This window comes from Etheostoma cragini, chromosome 9, assembly GCF_013103735.1.
Source record: "Etheostoma cragini isolate CJK2018 chromosome 9, CSU_Ecrag_1.0, whole genome shotgun sequence".
NCBI classification, from domain to species: domain Eukaryota; kingdom Metazoa; phylum Chordata; class Actinopteri; order Perciformes; family Percidae; genus Etheostoma; species Etheostoma cragini.
The window spans coordinates 11529243-11555777 of record NC_048415.1 but is presented as its reverse complement, the minus strand read 5'-3'; the positions used below and the strand labels follow the sequence as shown (position 1 = coordinate 11555777).

At 37.7% G+C, this 26535-nt stretch overlaps 1 protein-coding gene, 1 long non-coding RNA gene and 1 pseudogene across 3 annotated transcripts in view; all 3 read left to right on the top strand.

Annotated features, from left to right (window-relative positions):
* LOC117950501 overlaps window positions 1-26535 on the top strand; it is a 786205-nt gene that overhangs the window by 3391 nt on the left and 756279 nt on the right. Inside the window, exon 2 of the long non-coding RNA XR_004657922.1 lies at window positions 2337-2339. This is a non-coding gene — a long non-coding RNA (uncharacterized LOC117950501). The remainder of the gene's footprint in view (window positions 1-2336; window positions 2340-26535) is intronic.
* hykk.2 (hydroxylysine kinase, tandem duplicate 2) lies at window positions 3018-11416 on the top strand. 2 transcript variants are annotated; one of them, XM_034881600.1, is made up of 6 exons: window positions 3395-3634; window positions 6161-6168; window positions 7662-7984; window positions 9750-9892; window positions 10406-10586; window positions 10749-11416. In XM_034881600.1, the coding sequence occupies exons 3-6, from the start codon at window positions 7681-7683 to the stop codon at window positions 11189-11191; spliced, it is 1071 nt and encodes a 356-aa protein (XP_034737491.1). In that variant the 5' UTR covers window positions 3395-3634; window positions 6161-6168; window positions 7662-7680; the 3' UTR covers window positions 11192-11416. The 2 variants fall into 2 exon arrangements, with proteins under 2 accessions (XP_034737492.1, XP_034737491.1); XM_034881601.1 differs by lacking the exons at window positions 3395-3634; window positions 6161-6168 and adding an exon at window positions 3018-3035 and having other exon boundaries at window positions 7665-7984.
* Window positions 12936-15956, top strand: LOC117950493 (annotated as a pseudogene).

The window sequence follows — 26535 nt, the reverse complement described above, 5'->3', positions numbered from 1 at the left end:
CTTCCTTCATCCTTCAATTACCCGCATGTCCGTCACAGTAACTTGAAATTGAATCGTGAGAACTGAATGTAGAGATAGAGTTGAATTTTCAGTAAGACTCAAATTTTTATTAGACTTCAGTTCCAAACAAATAAATTCAATTTTAAATTTGACTATTCAGATTCAGTTTTTCAATGCAATGATTCAAATGAAACTACAATTTCAAATGATGTGATTCAAATTTAGATTATCAATGCAATTATTCAAGTTAAGAAATTCAAATATAAATTATTCAAATTCAGTTTCTGGTGGCACATATTTCAGCCCATAGAAGAGGTCTATACCAGACGCAGATTAGGGCATACAGAATTGAATGCTACATTATAGACAGTAGGGAATGGTAGAACATGTACTATTTGCATGAGGGAAATATAATGATAGTTGAATACACTGGCAGGAAGCAATACAAATCTGCCAGAAGAAGAAGAAGTTTGAATGAAAATCAAATTATCTGGGGCAGAATTAGAACAAGTGGACTTCAAATATTTGGGTATTTGGTTTGACTAAAAATTGACTTTGGACAATACATATCCAAAAATTATAGATAAATGCAAGGAAGTGATGAACCTGATGAGACGTTTGCATGGAGTAGCATGGGGAGCAAGAAGACCTGCTTTGAAATCCATTTATACAGGACTGATGAGATCGGTATTTGATTATGGGTGTTCTGTGTATTGATCAGCTGCTAATTCACCATTACAAAAGTTAGATGTAATGCAGAATCAAGGTTTGAGGCTATCAAATGGAAGTTAATAGGATGATTGTCCAGCTTGTATTTATGTTCATTAAATTGGTCGTTTTGCTACTGACAGACTCAAATTAATATTCTAAGTGTCTGATAACATGGAAAGGATTTCTTAGGAGGTCGAACTTTCTGTTAAAGATTAAGATGCTTTTTTTAAACATAAAAGTCCGCGAAATTTTGTTTGCTAAACCCACCAGACTCCATGTAAATAATCAGTAATTTTAGCATCGTAAAACACGGCTTTCTAAAACATCTCTGATCTCTGAGCAGCGCTGCTCGATCGGCTCCGTTTGGTCTGTGTTTTATTTCTTTTATTCCAATTTTGGGTCCGTCAGTCACAGTGTAAACCGGGACATTTCCGGGGACAGATACAGCCGGGGACAGGTCACCAAAATCTGGGATTGTCCCTCGGAAACCGGGGACGTCTGGTCACCCTACACTAAAGACCTCTCCAGTGGCAGCAGTTCAGGTAGAGATGGGGAGATGCCCCTCCATCTTAGAAGAAACCAGCTGTCTCTTGTGTACTGGGCAAATTTAAGGGGTCATACTGACAAATATTGGAGTCAGTCAGTTCTATGGCAATGTCAAGAAAGAGAGATTGACCTAATTAAAAGTGTTGGATGGACAATAAGGCAGAAGGTAATTATGATGGGAATCAGTGCACTGGAAATAAGCCCTTCAGTGGTTTATCAAGTTGTTCCTCCTGGGCTGTTGTTAGAGGCTCCAGTTGACTTAGGCTTATTGGAGGAAAATGAGGTTATTGAAGTGCATCGATACAGGCTTCAAATTACATTCCAAGAAAATATAAAGGAGTCATTATATGTACTGATGCATCTAAGAAGACAGATACGAAAATGGGAATTGCTTATGTAATCCCTCAATGAAACATTGTATCTGCTAAAAGAATGAATGATGATTTACATTTATGCACGGCAGAACTATTTGCAGTATGGATGGCCTTGATGTGGGTGGAGAGCAATAGACCTGAGCAAGCTGTGATCACTTCAGACTCCAGCTAAGCGTTATAAGCCACATATCTTCATTTTGAGTCTAGAAAGGACATAGTGTATTAGTGTAATGCATATCTGATAAAGTCTGGGATTGGTACTATTTTTATATGGGTACCTGCTCATATTGGTGTAGGAGGTAAATACAGTAAAGCAGAAGTTAAAAAGTATATTTAAAGCTAAAATAAATGGAAGGTGGCAGTTTTTGTGGAATAATGAACAGGAATACTTACAGAATTAAGCAAGAAGAGGATTTGGTGTACAGAATGAGATAAGGACATGCAGGATTAAATGGATCATTATTTATAATGAAAAAGCATGTTGATGGAAAATGTGAATACTGCAATAAGCAAAAGATCTTAGAGCATGTATTATGTATTTTATTAAATAGCTTAAAGCCAGACAACAATTGATTTTTACAACTTGGGGATAACCAGATGACATTAAATTTACATGATATACTGCAGAGAAGTTCTGGTGAACTTTTTCATTTTTTGTTATCAAAAACACTCCAGACCAGATCGTGCCGGAAATGCACCACAAAGCTGGTACCAACCGCCATAAAAAAGAAGAAGAATAACGTTGAGTGGTGGGTGTCTTTTTTATTTTTATTTTTATTTTTAAATGCCATCTTTATTGCAAAAAATACAAAACAGAACACCAACGACACACAAAAGTAAAAAATACAAACACAACAAACATAATTATTTCAATACAATTTGCTAGGGGAAGCTTAAAGGTCATTAGAGAGATAAGGAGGACCATATGCTGACAATATGCACAACATCGTGAAAAAAAAAAATAAAATTAGTTTTTTTAGAACTGAATTACCATTTTTGAATATTAAATTTGGCCAAAAGGATTAATACATTTATAATAAAAAACATCTTTTCTTTACTTTGAGTTCTATAAAAACAAAACACAACATTTTCCCATAATAGGGCGAAGTCTTTATAGATACGGTCAATGATAAATCTGCTGAGGTGTTGCCAAAATCTTCTGGAGTATGAACAATACCAAAAAAGGTGTAAAACAGTTTCTGGGTTTACATGGTGGGTGTCACCATAGACATATAAAGGTCTATGGTGTCACCATAGACAGTTAAAGAAAGGTTGTCACTGCCCAATGTGAGGCGAGTGCAAAGTGCAGGTTTGAGTCGCGCATGCTCATTGGTAAATGGTTTACGGCCTAACGCGTCATACCCGATGAGACTCGAGTCAGACCGGTTCTGGTCGAGTGCAGAGGTTAGTTGCGCATGTACTGTCATCCTGACATAACTGTCATCCTGAGATTGGTGAAATACAAGAAATGATAACCTTTTCTCAATAAAAACACTAAAAGAAGATGGAAATCATATCAAAAACGTTTTAGCTATGTTGTTTGATTGCTAATGTTAGCTCAAAACACCATTCAACTGTCATCCCTTTGTTGTGTTTGATTGCTCGCTTGTAGTAGCAAAGCTATATCAGTCATTTCAAAAACGTTTTAGCTATCTATGATTGATTGATAACGTTAGCTCAAAACGCCATTCAACTGACAACCTTTGTTGCGTTTCATTGCTAGCTTGTAGCCAGCAGTGAACAAACTTCGTTACGTACTGTAGGTCCATTTTTCCTGTTTTGACATTACATACGTCTCTCGTTAGCATCTTGTATGCTACTTGTCGCAAAAGTGACGCATGCGCAACTCACAGCTTCACTCGTCGCGACTCAAATCTGCACTCGCCTCACATTGGGCAGTGACACGTCGTGTTCAGGAAGATCGCTATTCAGGTCGGGGTCCACGTGCACAATTTAATGCTGACGGGGGAGACGTTTTATCTATTTCCTGCGTTTTTTTCCCCATAGGAAGGTAGGTTTACTGACGTTAATAATGCATGTTAACAGCTGTTGATTCATGCATGTTGCTGGCGTACCATATGGTGTGTTGATTAAAGGGGCGTCTGTATAACTTCTCAAGCTATAAGGGCCGTTACAGAGTCCACGCAAGTGACGCGCTCCCTTTCATCGTCTACACGTCGGACGCAAGCGTCACGACCGATGCGTGAAATGCAATACATCGCTCACTCAACAGGGAGAAGCAGAGACGGCTGATATTCAGATCAAAATGACAGCTGAAGAGGAGTGCATCTTATTGCTTACTTTTTTGAGCGTACTGACTATCCAACATTGAATCAGAATCAGCTTTATTTGTCAGGTATGAGGACACATACGAGGTATTTTGCTCTGGATCATCATTGCTCACCATATACTTGCACAAACAAAACAACCAAACAATATATACACACTAATATATACACACTATAAGCAGAAACAACACAGACAGGTTGAGGCAATAGTGCAATGAAGATGAATGAGAATGATGAAAAACTAATAAATCATGTGAAAAATAAATGAATCACTGTTGAAATGGTGACAGTGGGATAATTCAATTTCATATGAAGGCTACTGGACTTTTGGAATATGACAAATCTTAATAACAAAAAACGCCAGTTACAGCATGTAGTCTACAATATCTGGAGAAAATTAAGTCAAATTAAAAGGGTTCATGTTGCCGCATGAGCTGTTTGTTTCAAATCAAAATAGCGCTTTGTTCCTATGGGAGATTTTGGAAAAATTGGCGCAGGTAATTGCAAAAAATGTTGTGTATGTCCCTACTCTTGCTTTCCCTCCCCTTCTCTATCTCCCCCTCTCCCTCCCTCTCTCTCTCTCCTGCTGTATTTCCTGCAGCCTATCCTTGATCCTGGATCAATAATCAGCCTGACGCTTTGGCTTTCTTTTACCACCACGGGAGGCTGATGATATTGGGGGGATAGGGGGATGAAATGGGGTTTGTCGCTCCCTAATGTAAGTCGAGTGCAGATTTGAGTCGCGCATGCTCAGATTTAAACGTTTTACGACATAACGTGTCATACCCAAGGGGGTAAGCCTCTCCTCTCTAACAAAAGCTCCCTATGGCGCCATTTTGCCATTTTACCAAGCCAACATCTGTTAGCATCCCGTTGACTGCCATTCATTTTGGCGCCATTTTGACAGTGAATAACTTTACATCTGAAGTGTTTCAAGACTCTATTTGTCTGTTGTTTATTCCTAAAGAAACACAACAATGTATAAAAGGCTCCGTTACCTCCCGTTATGGCTCCGTAGCAGACGTTTTTATTAAAATGGGCTAACGATTGTGTCATAACCAAGTGACTTACTGTCACATAGTAGAGAAATCAACGTGTATTACAGGAGAAGCTCGCAGACAGTTTGGACTTACATTAGCTGTTTAGGTTTAATTACGAACGTTAACTAGCATTTTAGTTAGGAATAATTAGCCTCTGCCTATGTTATCTCACACAGTGTACCTATGCTCTCTGTCTCTGCTGATTGGGAATGATTGAGATTTCTCTTGGCACAGCTACAACGGGATATGTTGGTCCAATTCTTTAACTGTCTATGGTTGTACCCGATGCGAGTTGAGCATAGGAGTCAAGTCAGACCATAGACAGTTCAGACCGGCTCTGGGCAAGTGCAGATGTGAGTTGCACATGCTCAGATTTAAACAATTTACAGCATAACTGTCATACAGAAATTTGTGAAATCCATGAAATAATACGTATCTCATTACGAACAATAACTGAAGATGGAAATCATTTCAAAAACGTTTTAGCTATCCATGTTTGATTTTAACAGCAACTCAAACCACCATTCAAGTGAAAACCTTGTTGGGTTTGATTGCTAGCTTGTAGCCAGCAGTGAATAAATTTCGTTATGTAGTTCGCATGCGCAACCCACATCTTCACTTGACAATAACATAGTGAGCATTCCAGTTGTGAGCAGTCGGTTGGTTTTGGGAATGATTAATTGAAGATGAACTCAGGCTTTGGCTGTAGCAGGTGGTATAATAAGGAGGTAATAGGCCGATGTAAAAATGAAAATGAACCGGTGAATCTTACAGAAAGTGTGAAGGGAGGGCCAGTGGACTGATGAATAAAGGGTGCAGTGGTGTGTATTGCAGGGGGTATTTGTGGCAAACTGGATAGCGGAGTGGTAAAGCGTGTTGAGTTTTGATACAGTGGTCTTGCAAGCAACCCTGTTTATAGTGTCACCATAATCTAACATAGGTAGAATGGTCATTTTGTTAGCCCTGACCTTAGATTGCAGCTTTTGCCATTGTAGCATTTTTATTTTATTTATTTAACCTTTAACCTGTATATTGTAAGCATGAGAGGCAAACCTGTATTTGTGCCAACTGTTTCCGCGGGTAACTCTTCTGTTGGGGCGGCCACGGCGAAAAACACAGGAGTTATTGAATGCAACTCACTTGAATTTGTAGAGTAATAGCGTGTGAGACGGAGCTTGCTGGACCTGGGCGAGAGATGTGACCCATGGTCAGAATATCATAGTTCATAACAATGCAGTGCAGTGACAATACAGACATTTCATATGTACACGGCGTGTTCAGCTATTTTGACCCGTCATTTGACCCGTGCCAGACCCATTCAATAATGAGTCAGCCATCACTCTGTGAGCAGCCTAGCGTACGTCCATTGCACTCCCCCTCTCTCCCTAGCTCTTTTAATCAGTTATTGTTGAAAACAAATGAAGGAGCTTTCTCAAAAACACTTTTTTTTTTATACAGCCTAGGCTATTTATTTCAGATAATTTTCATTTACATGTGTTGCAGCTGTATGTATATACAACATACAACTTCAGCATAATAGGAATGTATAGATGTGAAAGCAGTTATAAATAGACTATGTGACAATAAAATTTGTTTTGGTTATATCAACAAATAATTGTGATAATTAATCGTGATTATCATTTTGGCCATAATCGTGCAGCCCTATTTGGAGGTATTGAGAGGAGTATGAGTTAGAAAAAAAACTGCTTTAGTTGGAAGAAGTGTAGCTTGAACAGTATCAGGGGAAGAGCAGTGGTATTAAAACTATATCATCAGCATACAAGTGAATGAGTGAATTGGCAGCTGCCTAAGGAATGTTATTAATGTAAAACCGGGAGAGAATGGGAGAAACAGTTTTCAAATCTTATACGTTGCACCCGGTGAGAGAGATAATTGTTAAACAAAACCAGTGAGTGATCAGTGACACCACTGCTGCCAAGTCTGTGTTTGAGTGTATTGTGGTCAACAGAGTCAAAAGCTTTGGCAAGGTCAATAAATATAGCAGCATAGTGTTGTTTGGTATCCAATCTGGATGTATTGTTATTTAGTACCTTATAGGTAGCTGTAACACAACCATACCCAGATCGAAAGCCAGACTTTGCCAGGCATATGATACCATTCACATTAAAATGTTTAAAACCTTCCCATCCCCTGCAGTGGTGCGGTAGTTGTTTTTCAAACTTGATAGGAAGTTGGGCTGGAACCAAGTAAGATGTTTCCGTTTTAGTGATCATTCAGTGTTAAGCCTATACTAAATCAGAAAAAAGGGACAAATGGTGATGACAGGTTCCCAGAGCCTAATAAATCTTATTTTATTAGCTTTTATCAAAGACATGATAAAACTGCAAAGCCTTACATTCAAGAAGCTGGACTTTTCACATCCGTGTCATTTTTATTCAATAAATTAAGTCATGGAATAACGAAATTGTTAATTAATCAACCGCTGATTGAAATTTTTTAAGAATTTACAAACCACTTCAGCACTATTAAGGGGAATCACACAACCTTCAGAATGAATAAACATAATAATGGCAAAATATTTATATTATTCCTAAAGAGGCATGGAGCATGCTGTAACACCCCTTTTGCCATTTTCAGACTAAAATGTGTATTTTAAATTGTTATAAATTTACAATAGGTTACTGTGATGCTTTTATTTCATGAGTATCTGTAAACAAAGTCCTTTTTTTTGTTTTTGCTTGTAGTTTTCATTAAGCAATAATGTCATCGAAGCATACCAAGCCCAACTTCAGCCAGTCTCAGTTGTTTGAGATAATGGAGAGGGTCTTCAGGCTGACGCCTTCAGAAATCCGCTCTTTGCCGAGCTATGATGACCAGAATGTCTACGTGGTCGCCATTGAGGGTGGCGAGTACGTCCTGAAGATAATGAACTCAGAAGACAGTAAGAACACTGCCCTGATTGAGATGCAGAACTATGCAATGACCGTCCTGCACCAGCATGGTCTCCCTGCCCAAACACCCCTACCCACTGCCTCCGGACAGCTCATGAGCCTGGAAGAAGTAGGTATGAGACTAGTCACACAGGTCACACCTGATGAATAATGTTATCTAGCAATCAAAAAGGGAAATGCACTCTAATTTGGCTGCAACGATGGATTGTACTGTACACATCATAGGCCATCAGAAAATGGATCATTATTATAGGCAAAAGTTTTTTTATGTTTTTATATGCATATTGTATGCAATTGAACAATAACTGGTGCATAGATTTGTCACCTTCAATTTAAATTGACACTTGACAGTAACAAATTCACAGGATCCTCCATATTATACATCAGTATTGTAGTCTGTGTGCGTGTTTGCCAGTGTTGTGCAAGTTTCTTTTAAAAGTAGTTATAGTTACTAGTTACTTTTTCCAAAAAGTAACTAAATTAGATACTCAGTTACAAATTATAAAAGTAACTAATGCATTACTTTCAAGTAAATCTTTAAATGGTCAAATGTGAACCCACCTGCACCCCTCTTTAATGGAACTTAAAACACCTGTGCATTTTCAATTATTTATGATAAATCTGAATATTATAATGAAATGGACACTTAATACAATACATTATTAACAGAAACAATGTACGCACATCTAAACTCTTTTAATGTTGCTGTGGGACAAAGTGAGACTAGCCTCCAATCAGATGCCATGTATGTAGATATTATGTCTAGTGGATCCATACGAACAACATGTTTTGGAACTTTTAATATTGGTTGCTCCTCAAAAGCAATAAATATTGTGTGCATGTGTGTGTGTGTGTGTGATAGAGCGAGGGAGAAGTGAGAGAGTGACAGCGATTAGCTTTGGAGCGAGTAACTACTCTAGAGTCATAGTGAGAGAAACAAATTAATACAGCCATAACTATACTTGTATGGGATATGTGTTGTTGTGGAATGCCAGTAAGTAGGCTGGCAGTGCTTTTATTTACTTTAAACATGGAATGAAGTGATTATTTTCTCTAAATACAGATAATGCTGAGTCATGATTATAATTATTGATTATAATGTTTAATAGCTCGTTGGATACTAAGTCACCCACTACAACTAACACAATAAGCCTATGTTTGAACTGACATTAGGCTAATATTGTGGCTCCACTGTTGTGATGGATTTTGCTCGAAATCATGTTAAAGGAGAATTCTGGCCAATTTTTACATTAATCTTGATCGCTATAAATATGCAGTACAGTCATTGAAAAAAATAATCCCGACCTGAACCGGTTCTGGCAAACTTGAATTGCTGCAGCTTCCTCAACAAGCTTCCACTGAGCTTAAATTGCAGTTGTCGGGGCATATTTGCCTATAATATAACGCCTTTGTGCCTCTTAACAGACACAAAATGCAATTAAAATGTCTGTGCAACATGACATTGGGCAGCTAACAGAAAGCAGGGAAAGATAGCTACCGGCGGGATAGAGACAGGGTGGGTGTATTTAAACAATGTCTGAGTTGAAAACGCATCTTGTTGTCACATAAGGACCTTTTTCATGTTGCACACAGATATTTGAACTGTTAAGAGGCACAAAGACACTTTAAAATTAGCCCCGACAACTGCCGTTTTAGCTCAGCGGAAGCTTGTACACATAGTTGCAACTCCTCTGTGTGGACCGCATCGATTCGGCTTGTTTGTTTTTCTATTGACTGTACTCGCGTATTCATAGCGATCAATATTAACCTAAAAATTGGCCGAAATTCTCTTTTTAAGTGTCGGAAGTAAAGTTACTTACTTTTAAGTAAGTTTTGGTGTGCCGACTGTTACACTAATTCTGTCTTTATCTTTGGCAGATTGTGGCTATGGCTGTCAGAAGTATCTGGTGCGGCTGTTGACTTACTTGCCTGGAACCACTATTTCCAAGGTTCCTCTAACACCACAGTTACTCTATGAAACCGGCAAGATGGCAGCCAGAATGGACCAAATCCTACAAGAGGTATGAGAACACTCCTGAAAACTTTAGTTTATATAATTTACTATAATTTATAAAAGAAATTTATGAAATTATCTTAAGTGACAATATCTTCCATTAGTAGGGAGGTGGGTTGGTAGGGCTGGGTCGGCATAATCAATAATAATTATTGAGGGAAGCATAGTATGTAAAAATAGAGGAACATTTAATGAAACTCTGATTTGGTGAAATTTTTTTTTTCCCTTGTTGTTGTTTCGCTTTTATTTGATTTACTTCCTGGTACCTAATCATGATGACCCACAGAAATGAATGAAAAGAAGAAGAAATATTAAAAAAGACTACCACTACTGTTGTTGTTTTGAATTGAAGTTCTTTAGGATCTAGAATGTAATTAAGATATGGATATATGATGAAGGATTAGCCCTTTACTGCTCATTCAGCATGAAGCTGGACTTCTGGAACTGTACTATCCTACTTATACTTCTGTCATGTCTTTTTCTTGTTTTGTCTTGGTATTATTCTTGTTTTTCCCCCTAGATGGAGCACCCTCATCTCGGCGTGCTGCAGAGAAAGAACTTCATATGGAGTCTGTCAAATGTTCCCCTCCTAGAAGCATACATCAATTTACTAGATGGAGATCCTCTTGAGGAGGCTGTGAAGTCCGTCATTCATCAGTACAAGACCTCTGTGGTCCCTAATCGCTCCAATTTCCGCAAGTGTGAGTATGATATTTACTTTTAAACATTTGGAAAGGGAGCTGGTAAGTGCAAGCACTCTACTCACCTCCCTTGTCACAGCTCATTGGCACCTTATACAGCATTCACATGTGATAATGTATTTTAGTTCCCATAAACAACATTTGATTTCTTTCTTTTCTAAGGCATTAACCATGGTGACTTCAATGACCTCAATGTGCTTGTACAACCTGACGAGAGTGACGGCCACAGGATTTCTGGCATCCTTGACTTTGGGGACATGAACAGTGGCTACTACATCCATGAGCTAGCTATCACTATCATGTACATGATGGTGGAGCACCCTAAACCCATTGAGGTGGGTGGACCTGTCCTTGCAGGCTGGGAAAGTGTCCTTCCCCTCAACAAGGCAGAGAAAGATTGTCTTTATGTGCTGGTGCTGTCCCGCTTCTGCCAGTCGTTGGTTTTAGCTCGTCGCGCTGTGATCTTGCATCCTGAAAATGCAGAGTATCTGATGGTTACATCTAGGAAGGGCGTCCACATTCTCAAACAACTCTGGGAGCTTGGAAAGGAGCAGGTGGAGAAGGTGTGGTTTCAGAGTGCAGCTCAATTCACTGAAAGGAAGTGAGAAATATGTAAGGTAATCCATTCACAAATTTTGACGCACAGGGAGAATAAAACAATTTTTTGTTTTTACAGCTAAAGAACAACACATTTTTCTCTTGAGATTCAGACATTTTGGTGTTGAAATACAGCAGTGTGTCTGAATAAGAGATGGGTAAGCTAGCAAAAAACGTTGTGCAAGAGGACGTATTGGTACTCTATGGTTACTATGAATCATGCACTGTGAAAGGAAAAGAATTTACAAAATAACTAACAGAAGGACTCCAAAGACATTTAGGGCAACGTGCTGTATAGTAAGTAACATAATGAAGAGAACCTTTCTGGCAACCATAACTGACCAGTTTTTACATTTAAGAAACTGTCTTTAACTATAAACTACCTGTGCCTTCTTTTATAAAGTCTTTACTTATTTTTTCTTTCAGTAGCAGAACTCTGTAAACATTATGTGCAATCACAACAATAATGTCTGACAATAATTTCCCTGACATGTTGAAATAATAAATTCATTTTTTTAAATCAAAATTAAGTTAAGTCTCCAATTTTTTTTAGTTTTATTATTTCTTTTTATTACTATTTTTATTTTTATACACTTTCTCTTGCATGTTCGAAATAAAGATATCAATCAATCAATCAATCAATTAAGTTTTTCATTCATCATTGCTCAAACCAATGCTGTCAAAAGGCATTTGGAAATACATATTCATATTAATCCAAAACAAAAGTCCTTCGTAGCCACCACAAAAATGTTCTTTGGTAAAATTACAAAAAGTAGTTTTGCTGCTCCTCTGTCTCTGCCTCTTGTTTAGGCTGTCACATATCTACCAGTGTGAACTTATGTTGTACACCTTATTGGTTTGTTTTTGTAGTTTTTGTCCTGCTGGTTAGCTGCTAGCTAAGCTAAGAAATTAAAACATTAAAAAGCAGTTAAAAACCGTTAACCATATAAAGGCAGATAAAAAAGCTGATTTTAGGCTGCTAGTATGGAACAGTTTATAAGCCACTGCCCCCACAGATGTTATGGTGAATGTGACTTTGTACTCTGGTTACCCATAACCAAGAGTGGAGGTACTTCTCTGTACACTATAGTCTAGTCGTCTCTATAAGGCTATATGGTTTAATCACAGCAAACTTTGCAAGATCCTGAACAGCTCCAACTGTTTCTTTTAGATTTTACAATACAATCTATGTCACAATGGTTGTATAATGTGCTCCAGGTTTTTATGGTTGATCGTATTAAATTGTGTCATATTGGAATTTGTTTTGCCTTGACACTGACAAGACATATCCAGTACTTATGTATGGATATGTAGTATGGAGGTTTGAAATTAGTAGTTAGTCTGGTTTGTCTAGCTCCTACTCAAAGATAGAAGAAGCTTCATCTCACATTATCTGCTGGAAGACAGTGGGTAAGCAGCGCATATTATTTATTAAATGGCTAGTGCAGAAAACATCTATTTAAAAGCTCAGCTATATCTAAACACTGTCAGTTTCACAGACAGGGCTTAGATCAAGACTGGAGTATCCCAAACGTATTACTGTTACACCTCTACGGAGTATGATGGCTTGTTTAATTTTTCTTCTTCCATTGTTGTTCTGTGGCTTATTTGTTAACACAAATGTCCTGTTTTGTTGGTTTAGAAATCCGAGCTCATGCACTAATGATCAACTATTTATATGTAATATTTTGTCACTGATTCTAGTTAAAATTAATGTTGTGCCAATAAGGAAACCGGGGAATTGTTTCAGACAATGTTTCCAGACTTTGTTTTTTATATTGTGATATACAGTAGGTCTTAAATTTAATTCACAATGGTCTTAAATGTTCTTACCTTTACTCTGCACAAATGTATGATGTAATTTGAGAATGTGTGAGATTGGGTAACTCACTACGCGGGCAATGGCATGAAAAATTCCATTCATCTACATTCATTCTTTTTTATTTAATAAGGTCTTCTGCAAAAGCTGTCTCAGTATTTCACATATCTTTCTAAACCTAAAACCACTGCTCAACAGTCCAGATCCCAGGAATGTTTAACTCAGAAAATCGGCCTTCTGCTACTTTGCACCTTTTGCAAATTGAAAAAACGTGCCATCCCACCGGCTGATTTTAAACTACGAAGTGATGTCTGTGATGTCCTTTTGTTATGTCTGGCTGTTTTTCTGCTCTGCCGTAGTCAGGACACTCTTGCAAAATAGGTCTTGATCTCAGTGAGATTACCTGATTAAACAAAAGTCATAATAGAAACCAGCATCACTAGCTCTGGTGTCAAGTACCCAATAGAAAACACAGGCAAGGCCTTTTGTCCATTAATAAACGGTAAATCATGAATTTCTTTAATTCTTTCAAGTAAAACCAGACCATTTAGAATTATGACTGACAATGTTTGTTCTGTTTTTAAACCTTATTAGACTTTGGACATGGTACTCAGACCTACTGTGTAAGGTTGCTGACCTATCTCCCAGGAAAAACCATTGCAGAATCTCCAGTCACAAGGCAAGATCTTTTTAATGACTGCAAGTTGGCTGCCTTCGTGGATAGGACATTGCAACAAGTAAGTTCAAATGTCAAATATTTCAGCTTATAGATATTTTGGAGCAGGTGGCCTATGCGTGAGATCTTCCCTTACTTCATACAGCTGTTGTGCTCATGGAAGAGTATTCTTTAGAGCTACTGTAGGGAGAGTGAACATTGGATAACACGTTAGTCAACTTTCAGGTTGTTCTCATGAGCCATTCGTATATATACCTACAAAAAGTGATGCACTGTAATTTTGTATACCACGTATTTATTGGGGAAAACACAAGACTTTCACCAAGGAAACAAGTGCTTCCGTCCCGGGAGTACTACTTAAGAGGACTTGACTGTTGCCGCCTCATCAATGTCACCTTTGGAGGCTAAACTCAATTGCAATGGTCGCTGAAAGTGCCGTCACACAGAAAAAAAGGTTAAAGCACACAGTAACCTTTTCTGTGCTAAATTTAGCTGTAAAGGCCACTAAACTTAACTGTCATGTGACCGGTTGTCACGTGTCCATCCGGCAGATATCTCACAAATTGCTGTGCATTATTTTTCATACAATATCATATAAACCCATTCATGAGAATGGATTGCAACTTGATAGGGCTGAAGTATGTCAGACTAATTATACTGATTATTGCAGCTTTAAAGTATCAATAAGTAGCATGCAAAAATATCTAATATTAAAAACAATGTCATTTGTTTCAGCTGGCATCTCCAAATTTGGATGTCTTATAAAAAAAAGGATGGTATACATTGGAGTTTATCCAGCATTTCTCTCACAGAGGGCTAACTATCAGTGATGGATGGAGATCCCCTACAGGTAGTGGTCAGAGCAGTCATTCAACAATATAAGTTGTACGTGCAGCCCAAAATCAGCTCATTCCAAAAAGGTAAGACAGAAGAATACATACATCATGTTCTGTATTTCTTTGGGTTACTGTCATACTCTGTTTGTGATTCTGCTTGTTAAATTATGTTGGGTGCATGCTAATCTAAATAAATAAAACAGTTCTTACAAAACATTTAAAGGCACACATACTAATTGTCTCTGTGGTGTCTTTTACAGGAATATTACATGGAGACATAAATGACCAAAACATCCTTGTCACACCTGTAGAAAACAGGTATGAGGTGTCAGGCCTGCTGGACTTTTCCATGCTAATAAATGATTGCTATGTATTTGAAGTGGCAATAATAATTGCATATATGATGCTGGAAAACCCCAGTCCTTTGGATGTAGGTGGAGCAGTGTTAGCAGGCTGGTAGAGCATTATGGTGCTCAATGAAGATGAAAGGGATTCCCTCTCTCCCTGCTGGTGCTCGGTCGGTTATCCCAGTCTCTGGTTTATGGACGGCACAATGTCAAAAAAAAAACAGACAACAAAAACATCTTGACTACAGCCAAAAATGGGACTCGGCTGCTGAATAAACTTTGGGAGCTGGGCAAGAAAGAAGTAGAAACAAAATGGTTCAAAGATGCCAGCACATTTCCTGTCACTGTCCTGACGTTCACTTGTGGATGAGTCAAAATCCAAACACAATATACTGTATGTACTGTATGGAATACTCAAAGCCAAGAACTGATAGAACATAAATACAAAATAGATACATTACAATACAAATTATGTTAAAATACACGATAATATAAATATGTACAAGATAACTCTGAGAAAGGGAAAGAGGGAAGCCTGTATGGTTCAGTACAGTGTGTGGAAAAATATTGATCATCAGATGTCCAAAAGTTGACAGTATGTATACTATGTACAATGGTAAGGGACAATAGTCCAGGATGTGTGTAAATGTAAGGTCTAGCGGCTATGGGTGGGGGATTAAGAGTCTGTCCGAGACTGTCAGTCGGGGTAGCGTGCCTTGTTGATGAGGTCCACTGCAGTCGGGAAAAAACTGGACTTGTGGTTATGAGGTTTTGGTCCTGATGGTGCGCAGCCTCCTGCAAGAAGGGAGTGTTAAAAAAAAATGTTTTTGGTCTGTGGTGGGAGGGACAATAACTATTTGAATTAATTTGAATTTAAACTTTTTACAGTTTAAGAAAAATAAAGTTTTACTTTGGATTGTCACCATATTTGTCTTAACACATTTTTTGGTACTACAATCTTAACAGGCAATCTTTGCAATGAATGGCTTATTCACAAGCAAATTATTCACCAAATACAATAACTTTACCAAAATAGAAGGGTAATGGGCCATTAATGCAAAAAAACCCACTTGATTTACATCCTACTCTAGCATGACACTTTGTTGTCATTAGGATCCCATTTATTGGACCAATATTAACAATGAATTAGCATTTAAAACTGTAGACAAGGTGGATTTATGTACAAACATTGTATTTATGCTTTACTATTAACTTTTATAATTGTAGAATACTTACAAACATTTGCCTCTGGCTAATGTATATGTATAACCACATTGGTAATAAAATCACAGCTATGATATTGTTTTGATGTACTTTACTTGAGTATTTCTATCTTTTGCTACTTTGTGCTTCTACTGCAATGCATTTCAACTGGAAATACTGCTTACTGTACAATTTACTCCACTACATTAATTCAATAGCTAAATTTACAAGTAATTGACAAAAAAATCCAATATATTTTTTACAAATAAAGTATCTAACAGTATATAAAGTTGTTAAAATAAGCTCCACCTCAACCGGATATATCATTTAAATACTACTCACATTTAATGCATCAGTAATTACAATTCAATAATATAGGCAATATTATAATATTTGTAGAGCAGATTGAGAACTTTTAGTGCTTTAGTACATTTTTCTGAAAATGATTTTGTAATACTGCACATTTACTTAGGCACAGTTTTGAATTCAGAATTTTTACTTGTAAATGAATACTTTTACATTGTCCTTACAAAAGTAAAGCATCTGGATACTTTTTCTGCACCTGCAACTGCTGTACCAGAGAAAAAGATAAAGCTATTAAAAATGGAAAACAATTCACAAATTATAGAACCAAACACATGTATAAACATGTTTCTTTCTGCATAAATAGCAACATTAATAAAAGTACTACATGAAGTTGAAATTTAAATAAAAGGTATGCACAGGGATTGGATATTCAGGGAATCAATGTTAATATCAAGCAATAACTTGCCTCTCCTTGTTTAAGAAAATTTGCAGTGGACGTTCAGAAAGCTGTAATGCTAAAAAAGAGAGCTCTGAACACTAGATGGAGACATCATCCTACTTATTCCCTTTTCTGGATCAGTCTTTCAGAGTCACATTTACTGTAGGTTTAAAAAGGGTTTAATTCTAATTAGAGACAACTTCATTTGTTTCCTCAGACAGTCCTCAGTTATAGAGGGACCTCATAATATCTTGTGTTGACGCGATACAATCTATAGTCGGTGGAAGAGCTAAGTGTGAAAATATGCCCAAAACAAAATTACTTTTAGTTGAATATTAACATTGTGTGAGTACAAAGATGCTTAAAAAACTTATTCTCACCATCAAGACGGAATAAATAAAGAAACCCTGGTTCATAAGACAAGATCTGGCTCTGAGTTTAATACCAGTCCCGACCCGTTTAGTGAACCAGATGATGCAGCTCAGAGAAAAAAACACAACTGCAGAATACATTTTCAATGTAGTAGTGTGTATTACCCTCAAATGCTGCTGTGCTCCAAACAACTCCGCCAAAGCCGTGTGTGAACACTCCCAGACCCAACCCCATCCCACTTCACACACACGCTCATACGCACACTTGTCTACCTTTCTACATTTCAACCTCCCACCTCAAAGGCACCATCTGCCCTCTGCCCCCGCACCAGCTAGCGACATGTACCTCCAGTCATGCAGAAAAAGTCACAGTGTGCGTCTATGAATGTCTGCCTGTGTTCACGTTTGCTCTACGTGTATTTCACTGGAGTTCACAGACATTCAAGCAAAGCAAGCCCGAAGAGGCATATATCTGAACTTTTGCACTGTTTTCCTTATAAGCCACAGTTCCTCTTCTCTCTCTTCTGCTTTTTCTATTTTTGTCTTTGTAATATTTTCAAAAAAAATCACAGTAAATAATAAAGCCAAGACATCTAATTCACACTGCAAAGACCACCAATTTACAGGCTTTTAAAGTCAGAATTTACTGTTTCTAAAAGAAATGTGCTGCACTTATGTCAGGCCTCCTGAATGATTTTCCTTTTTCTTAATTTAGGCTGTCTATGATAGGAAACCCTACTAAAAGAAAGGAATACATAAACATATCAAAGTTGATTCTTTCTCACTTAACCTTGGGTGGAAAAATCATCTGAATGCACAACATTTATTAAAACAACCTGCAAAGTTGTCCAGTTGGAAACTAATTTTTAATAGAAAGGCACATTTTAAAAAGATAAATGACTAATTACAAAATCGTTGAAGGCATTAATATTGATATTATATTCATTGTTTGTAAATTTTTAAGCAATTTAAAAAATAGTCACATCGTTTTTAGCATTTTCTCAGACAATTACTCAAAAAGTGAAAAGCTGCATTTCTGCCTCCCCGTCTCCAGTGTTGGAGGTTTGAACTGTCCAATTGCCAATCCTAACTCAGCTTCTCCAACAACGGGCTCAGCGTTACTGATTTCAAATATGACTAAATATGTGTTACTCCTCTGGGTCAGTTGTTTTTGCTGCAGTAAAAAAATCTTCTGAAATCCAAGCTTTTGAGAGAGCAGTGTATTGTTACGGTGATATTACTGTGTGTGTGTTTGTGTGTGTTTTTGTTTTATACTGCATATACTGTACAGAACTATGCATCATTTTGGAAGCGGGACCATTTCTCTGGCCTTATGACTAATGTCCACATTGGCAAATGTGGACATTGATTGTTTCCAGCTCCATTGTGGTAGCTGGAAACAATCAACTGCCATTCTTTTGGCCATCTTTTAGCTGTGATCACCTATAGCCGACTGTGTTGAAATACAGCCAAATTTGTGACTTTGTTATTCTCATTTACACTGTTTTCTGTTTTTGTTTTGTTTTGTACATGTACAATATGGCCAATAATAATCGTCATACTTAGGCAGTGATTCTAGACATTGCAACTGTACAATCCAAACCAAAATTCCACCGGTTTGATTTATTCTTACTAAAAACAACTATTAGTCTCCATCTTCAGATATATCAGACGCACAGCTCTTGGCCATCTTGCCAGGCCTTCGCAGCTGCCAAGCCGACCTGTTAACCTGACTAATTCACTTCATGAATCCCTGACAGACTCTTGTGTAATGCATATTAGCATTGTGCCCAGACAATCTCTAGTAGCCAAGATGTCAGGGTGTGATAGTAGGCTAATGGGTCTCTCTCTTTCTCTGTTAACTAATGTTTTTCATCTGTTAGTCGACAGTTTGGCAAGGTTCTGAAATAACAGGTTTTACGCAAAAAAGTGCGTCCATTATTTAATTATGTAGCACTTTGTGCAGGCAGTTAACTAACATTGATTGAATAAATTTGCATACTTAAATTCCATTATCACCAAGAAGCGAGACTTAATTTTTATACATTACCAATTATTATCAGTATTTAGAAATGCTCTATTTTCTTTCAATTAAGTGCCCTTATTTGTATTAAAAAAAAAAAAAATGTTAAGGATAAAGTCACCTCTAAAGTGTGATAACTTTCTAACAGAGGCATAATCACAACAGCATGCAGCCACTAAAACCATGCCAAAACAAAAGGGAGGCTCCACACAATTGGGAGTAAAGCGGAAAAGGAGACAGAGGACTCAATTAGTAAGCTGTTTTGGTAGCTCAGTGGCTTCCCCGGTCTTATCAGTTTGTTTCAGAGTTGCTGGGCTTAACAGTCTTCTATCATACATTCTTTCCAGTCAGACCTTTAAACCAACCAATGGGAGAGAAAAAGAAAGCCATCAGCATGAAGACTTTCCGCACGTTACCACATGTTGCTTTTCAGTGGACGTAACACGCATTGTGGCAGCCTATCTGCACGGAACAGGTGGGAAGCTCAGCGGCCTCTCAGAGCTCCAACATTAGGGAGGCGCTTAGAGAGGGGTGACTAATCAATTGGACTTACTTGATTTGCTAAGATGGAACAGGGTGACTGCAGAAGCAAAGTAGGAGCTGTGTGTGTGTGTGTGTGTGTGTGTGTGTGAAGTTTGTGTAGTTTTGTGCAGTGTGTGCTTAGATGAAAAGTAGAAAATACAAACATTTTTGTTGTATGAACTTATCAATTATGACCAATATTCTGGGCGAGCAGAAGACTTTTCAAGATTTTCAACATTCTGCAGACGATTACATTAATTAGCCTTTTTTAAATACTTAAAACTTTCAACTGACCACAAGGGGAGAAAACTGTGTGACAAACAATGCATGTTTTCTTAAAAAACTCCAATTTTGGCCATCTACCAACATCCTCACTACTAATCATGAGAAAGCTGTTAATATCACTTACAGTAGGTATTTAAAGAAATAATTTTAAAAAAAAGTTTAACGTTTTCAGCAACAACTCAAATGATGTGGTAAACATCTTCCTTCCGGCAACATGAAGGCAAAACTTGCACTTACTTTTCAGTGATATAAGATAAGATATGATAAGTTATGAGATTTGTGTACTTTTCTTAACTTGTTCTGTCCTGTGATTCACATTATTGACACTGTCTGACTTTATGGTGTTGCGAACCGGATCCACCCACACAGCAACTGAACTCAGAAAGTCTGACACTTAAAGATAGTTTCAAACACCCCCACATGCCCCACAGCCATAAAACGGACATACCTCTCCAGTCAACTCTTGTCAACTCCATATGTCATGAAAAATTCAACTATTAATGCAGCACTGAAAGATTTGCTGAACATGTGGTACTAATAAAGTTGCGGTAATACAAATTTCTAGAAATATTTGATGAAAATTTGTGCGTTTTGATTATTTGGCAGTTTTAGCTTGAAAGAAGCCAAACGCTCTTTAATTGGCCGCCTCAACTACAAAGATATTTAATTAAATGTATCCAAATTCAACACTGGACCTCAAAATTAATTCAGTGTTTTGTTGACTGCCGCCTTTGATTTACATAGTTGTTGACTTAGATGGTAAAGATACAAAAGTGGACCCTCTTAGATACTGTATGTGGGAAAAGCTTGCATACAGTAATAGCTTACCATAGTACCCTTTAGCATTGTTCACCATACAGAATCCAGATGTTTTCCCACCATCTGTTGAACATCCTGGTACTAGGTACAAAAGATACAACAAGTTGCTTTCTGGAATATTAAGTAGTGATTATTTACTATTACAGGGAACACATTTGTTAAGTGATTGATTTTCAAGGCTTTAAAATATCGTCAGAAAACAACTTGCAGTCAGTTTGTAAAACAGTTTTTGCTGACCTCTGGTGGTCTTCTCTCCATGCTGTAGGGATGCATAAGTGTTCTCCAGACATCACTATTGGGTTTGGTTAACAAAGTTCCTTTGTGTCCACACCTATAATCAGAGGTGCAACAAACCTGATTTTAACCAGATTTATGATGCACTTATGCATCATAAGCCAAGGCTGTTGATAGAGGGAAAACTGTCCAGTTTGTTAGAGTGTAAGTTTACTGTACAGAAGACAAATACACCGGGTGTGAGGCTACTTGCATACCCGTCCATGCACTACTAATTTTTCTCTGTGTCTGATGCTGACATTACGCACAGCACAGCTCAAGGTGACATGTTCAACTCGGAATGTCACGGCCAGTGACCCAAAACCTGAGGCATCCAAGAAAATATGAGATTGGAAGAGACACACGTCACTACTACAAAGAAATGCAAAAGCAGTCTAGGAGAGAGACAGACAGTGGGAGAGGGAAAGACAGATGTACCATGCAGTAACCTCCAGAATTTCAGGTCATTAACCAGCTTGTCTCAGGCGGTTTTAGCCAGACTTCAGAGGACGAGAGAGGCCTCTTCAACTCTGCTACATTTCTGCTAACACAAAAATCCTGTGACGTGGAGGCAGAGCAGCCCGTGCATTTGCAGAGTTGTACTGCAGGTCACAGCAATTTAATTTAGTGAGTGAAAAGTAGTTTTCTATATTCATCTATATTTACATGCACACAAACAACTATTAAAAACATTTATCAAGGTTAAGTTTAGTAAAGGCATTTACAGAGTTAGTGACCTGACTTTTCTTTACTTAAGTAAAAGTATCTAGTAAAAGTACTGTCACAAGTATGTAAATGTTCTAAACAAAAGTACATTATTATCTTATAAGTTGTATGGAAATAAAGTGTATAAGTGCAACTACATTATATACTGGGTGCAATCTATCACAAATAACTTTATATTGGAGGCTAATGACATGTTTTCAATATTAGATCTTGACCTGCAAAGTAATTGGTAGCTAGTAGGGCTGAACAATTAATCAGAATTTTATCAAAATTGCCACATGGACTAGTGCAAAATCAAACAGTAGGTACCATATTTGGCAAAACGTGTCAAAATGCGTTTGATACAACCTAAAATGTTAACATAACAATTAATCAAACTGTGTGTGTGTGTGTGCGTGTGTGTGTGTGTGTGTGTGTGTGTGCGCACACACACGTGGCGGTTATGTGTGTGTGGCTGTGTGGGTGGGTCAGCATGTGTAGTATGTCTGTGAGTATGGCTCACTGCAATTGTAGGTGCGTCAGCATGCACAGTATGATGGAGCGAGTGCGTTTGTGTGTGTGACTACTGTATGAGTGCATGGTGGACAGTTAGATATACAGATTAGAGAGCGTCACTTGTATATTTGGTACATTTAAACTGGAATTAAGAATCATTGTGTGAAAATAGAAGAGTTACCAACACTAATCCAAAAGTTCTGGGAGAGAAAAAAAGTCAGTGTTTTCCCTTTTTAAATCCCATTGCTGAAAGTGTGTTTATCTCTTTTTCTTTTGACAAATGACAGCCATTAAAAAAAGTTGAGAAACTAAAAGAAAAGCTAAAGAAAAAAATCTATTTTACTGGAATAATAAAGTAATGTGAAATTGTGCAGGATGGCAGAACCAGTTAAGCCAACTGAGAGCTTTTGCCAGCACTCCATAATATTTTGTGTCCATCACAGGCCCTCTGTTTAAGATAAAATGGGCTTTTGGTTCAACATGTAATTTCCAGTAATTCTGCTTATTCTCCTCAATCTTTGGGAGGAGAAATTGAGGTGACTCGGGGTTGATTTTTGTTTCCCAGCTGTTAAGGAAACAGAATTGAGACATTTTTCCTTTGGTGCTGTTACTGTTAGCTTTTCAGTGCTCATAATAGAGAACATCATATTTAGATTATTTTTTGTTATCAATTTGAGGATCTAAAGAAATTCCAACCAGGACATGTGCTTCTGATAAGAGTCTTGATGTGATTCTGCAATGTTTGGCTGTGTGTAATTGTGGACACATAGTATGTGTGCCAGTGTTTACAGATGGATAGTCTGAGAGTAAATGGCACTGGAGACAGAGATGGAAAGAATCCGCCACCAGTGGGGAAAAGATGGCAAGAGATCAAGAGAAAAGAAATAAATGAGTGGGAGGTGTGGACAGTTAAACTGTGAATCACTAGAAAGGAGTGAGAGGGTCTGCACAACCCTTGATGACCCTTCACGCCCATCTACATGATGTAAAATCCCTCTGAGGTCTATTGTTGGCCTCCATCACTTTTCTGTTCGGCCAACATCAGAAAACACTTCTTACCCATGAGGCTCTTCTGCTAACCGTAGCCCAGATCAGTCTGCCTTGGCTCCACTGCACTCTCGGAACTACAAATGGTGTCCATCATAGTAGGAGATTTAATATTGTAATGGTGTTTTGAGAGTTTTCTCTTAAAACAAGTAAAAACACATGGAGTTAGATCACTGATGTTAAAATGTAACAGAAAACATCTAGAACATCAATTGTTTTAGCAGTTGTGGTAAAGCTGATATGGCCTGAGAATGTCTGATTCCCCTAAAGATACACCAAAGATTCATCATGAGACATTTTAAATTCCCAAATCAAAGCCAGTGAAAGTACATTCTGATTGACTCATTAAATAATTTTAAACTCAGCGTCTCCTGATAGACAGAAGAGGAGAGAACTATGGGAAAAGAGGTCAGAGGCGTTGTTTTGGCTGCATACAGCAGCCTCATAAATCAATGGCTGTATAAACTGGCTTTGCTGAGAGAAAGACACAGAGGCGTCTGTGAGCCCACTGGATCAAAAGCAGGCAAACTAAGCACTGTGTTTATGTGTGGCTGCTTGTGTGTCTGTGTGTGTGTGTGTGTGTGTGTGCGTGTGTGTATGTGTGTTTATGTTTATATTTATGTTTAAACAGGCTTGTAGGTGTACATATGTATACCACATTTCCCCACAGGGATCATTAAATCTTCGCTTGACATATCTTGTACTGTATTTCTGTATGTATCTATATCTTGTAGTGTGCATGTGTTTGTGAATATGCATGAAAATGTGCGTGTGGGTATACTATGAATCTGTTTATAATGCCATGTTTGGATGATCTAAGGCAGAGAAAATTGAGACAAGACCCCTTGTCTATGTACTGTAATTACAAAAATATGTCGATGCACCATGTAAAAAAATTACTCTTGCTTACTCTTATTTAAGGAATAATCATGCTCTAAATGTTGGAACTACAGTTCCCATGATGCTTTAGTCGATCGTGTAGACAGGAAGTATAATGTTGCCATGCTGGCTATAACTAAAGTCCCATTTGTTTGCATACATTTGGTCACATTTTGGCAAAATGACACTGTTAAAAGCATGCCAAATTAGCTATTAGCAGTTCTTGTTTGAAATTTACCCATGGAAATACAGACACCTGTCGCTCTTTGGCTTCAATACGCAAGAAAACTTCAAAATGAAACAAATTTCAGGCAAGTTCAAGGTTTGTTCAAATCTTCAGAGATGTACAGTGATTTGCTACTGTTTCAGATTGAGAAATAGCATAATATGTCCTTTAAGGTTTTTTGAAATACTTGTGAATCATTGTAATGCTGTGATATCAAAATGAATAACATACAGATGTGTCCACAATACATGAGTAGGATTTCATAGACACATTAGGGGCCATTTTATTTTTGGTTTGCTGAGAATGTCTTATTGGTCCACACTCAGACCAGATGATGGATTCAGAGGCACCTTGTATTCCTTGAGAAAAAAAATCAAGCCTTATGCTCTAAGCCTGTCCAGTGATGTAACTTTGCTCCACTTTCAGCAACAGCCTGCTCTCAGATGATTGTTTCTTTGCTGACACTAAAGATTTTCTCTGTTGCACTAATGACCTTCTTCCACTAATAAGGCACTGTGGGACTGACCCGTAGCTATAGGTTTGATCATTCAGTTTCATTCTCATGTGGATCAAATTACAGAGAAAACAACACAGTGGGTTGTTTCTCTGCTCAAAGGAAGTGATGCCTGCAGTCATGTCCTGGCAGAGCGTGGCTGAAGACATGACCTCAAAACACGGAGTGGGCTGACCTGTGGTAGCTTAAAATTAGGAAAGCCGTATGTAAGAGACACAGCAGTAGTCATGCAATCTGGCTTGTACCACTCTTCTCATTTCTATGGAGCAGCAACCCCCTGAGAGACCGAGCCATTGTTCATGACAAAAGCCTGTGAGGAAGGAGCAGAACATTTGCAACTCTGTCTCCCACAAATTGTGTTCACATAGTACTAAATAGTTTTTCCAATTATATTGATTTTTTTTTTTTATTGTTGGCTGGGTAATGTTCAGAGACTACATGGTTTTGAGTTGTTTTGAGTGAAAGAAGCGAAACATTTATTTACCGCACTGGATTCACAGTGAGGTGCTTGGGGTGGACGATGAGCATACAAAGTGGACCACCTGTCTGTTAGGTTTGGGCAGGAAAAGCAGTTTGGTTCAGGTTCATTTTCCGATCATGGAAAATATAATCTGGTGAGCCTTATGTTTCTGGGAGACAGTGTTAGTATTTGAGACATGTATTTTGCAACTTGATAAAAATATGATTTGTTCATCTTTCTTTCTTCCTTTCAATATGCAACATAAGCTTATTAGCAACAGAGATGGAAATGTTTAACTTCTCAGTGAGCACATGAGTAACCAAAACACCAAAACAAACACCATCACCAAGGTGAGTTGGCAAAGAAGAGCCAATATATTTTATTAATTTAGACTGCATCTATGTGTAGCAATGTCATTAGTGCCACTAGGCTTTCTGGTACCTCCATCATGAAAGTAGAGTTTCAGTATACAGTTTAATTTACAGCACCTGCTCAAAGCTGTGATAACACTATGGTTGGGTTTAATATTTTTGGGTTAAAAGTACTTTGTTAAGGTTACCTTTGTCATCATGGTTAGAGTGACTGGAAACAGGAAATGAGCAGTGTTCTTCCATGTTAACTTCCGACCTTTAGCCAACATTTGGCCAAACGTGGGCAGGGAAAGTGAGAGTTGGGAGTCTGTATTTATTGAAAGTAATGGTGCCATTTCAGTCTCAATAAAAATCAAAGGTTAATTAATCAATCTAAATAATTTATGATTATTTGTTCAACAACAATTTGTGATATCTATATATACATCTCCATTAGCCTATCAATCAGCAACAACAACAACATCAGTCAAGTCAAGTCACAGCGGCCTTACTCTCTCTGGGAGTTCATGGTTTTATCATGTTTGTCCCAAACGTCTTACATCTCATTTCTCTTAATTCTTGTTGTCAGTGATTGGAAACGTGATACTATATGTCGGCATTGCTTTAGTAAGACCTTATTTTATATATATAATATATACATATATATATATATATATATACAGTGGGTACGGAAAGTATTCAGACCCCTTTAAATTTTTCACTCTTTGTTTCATTG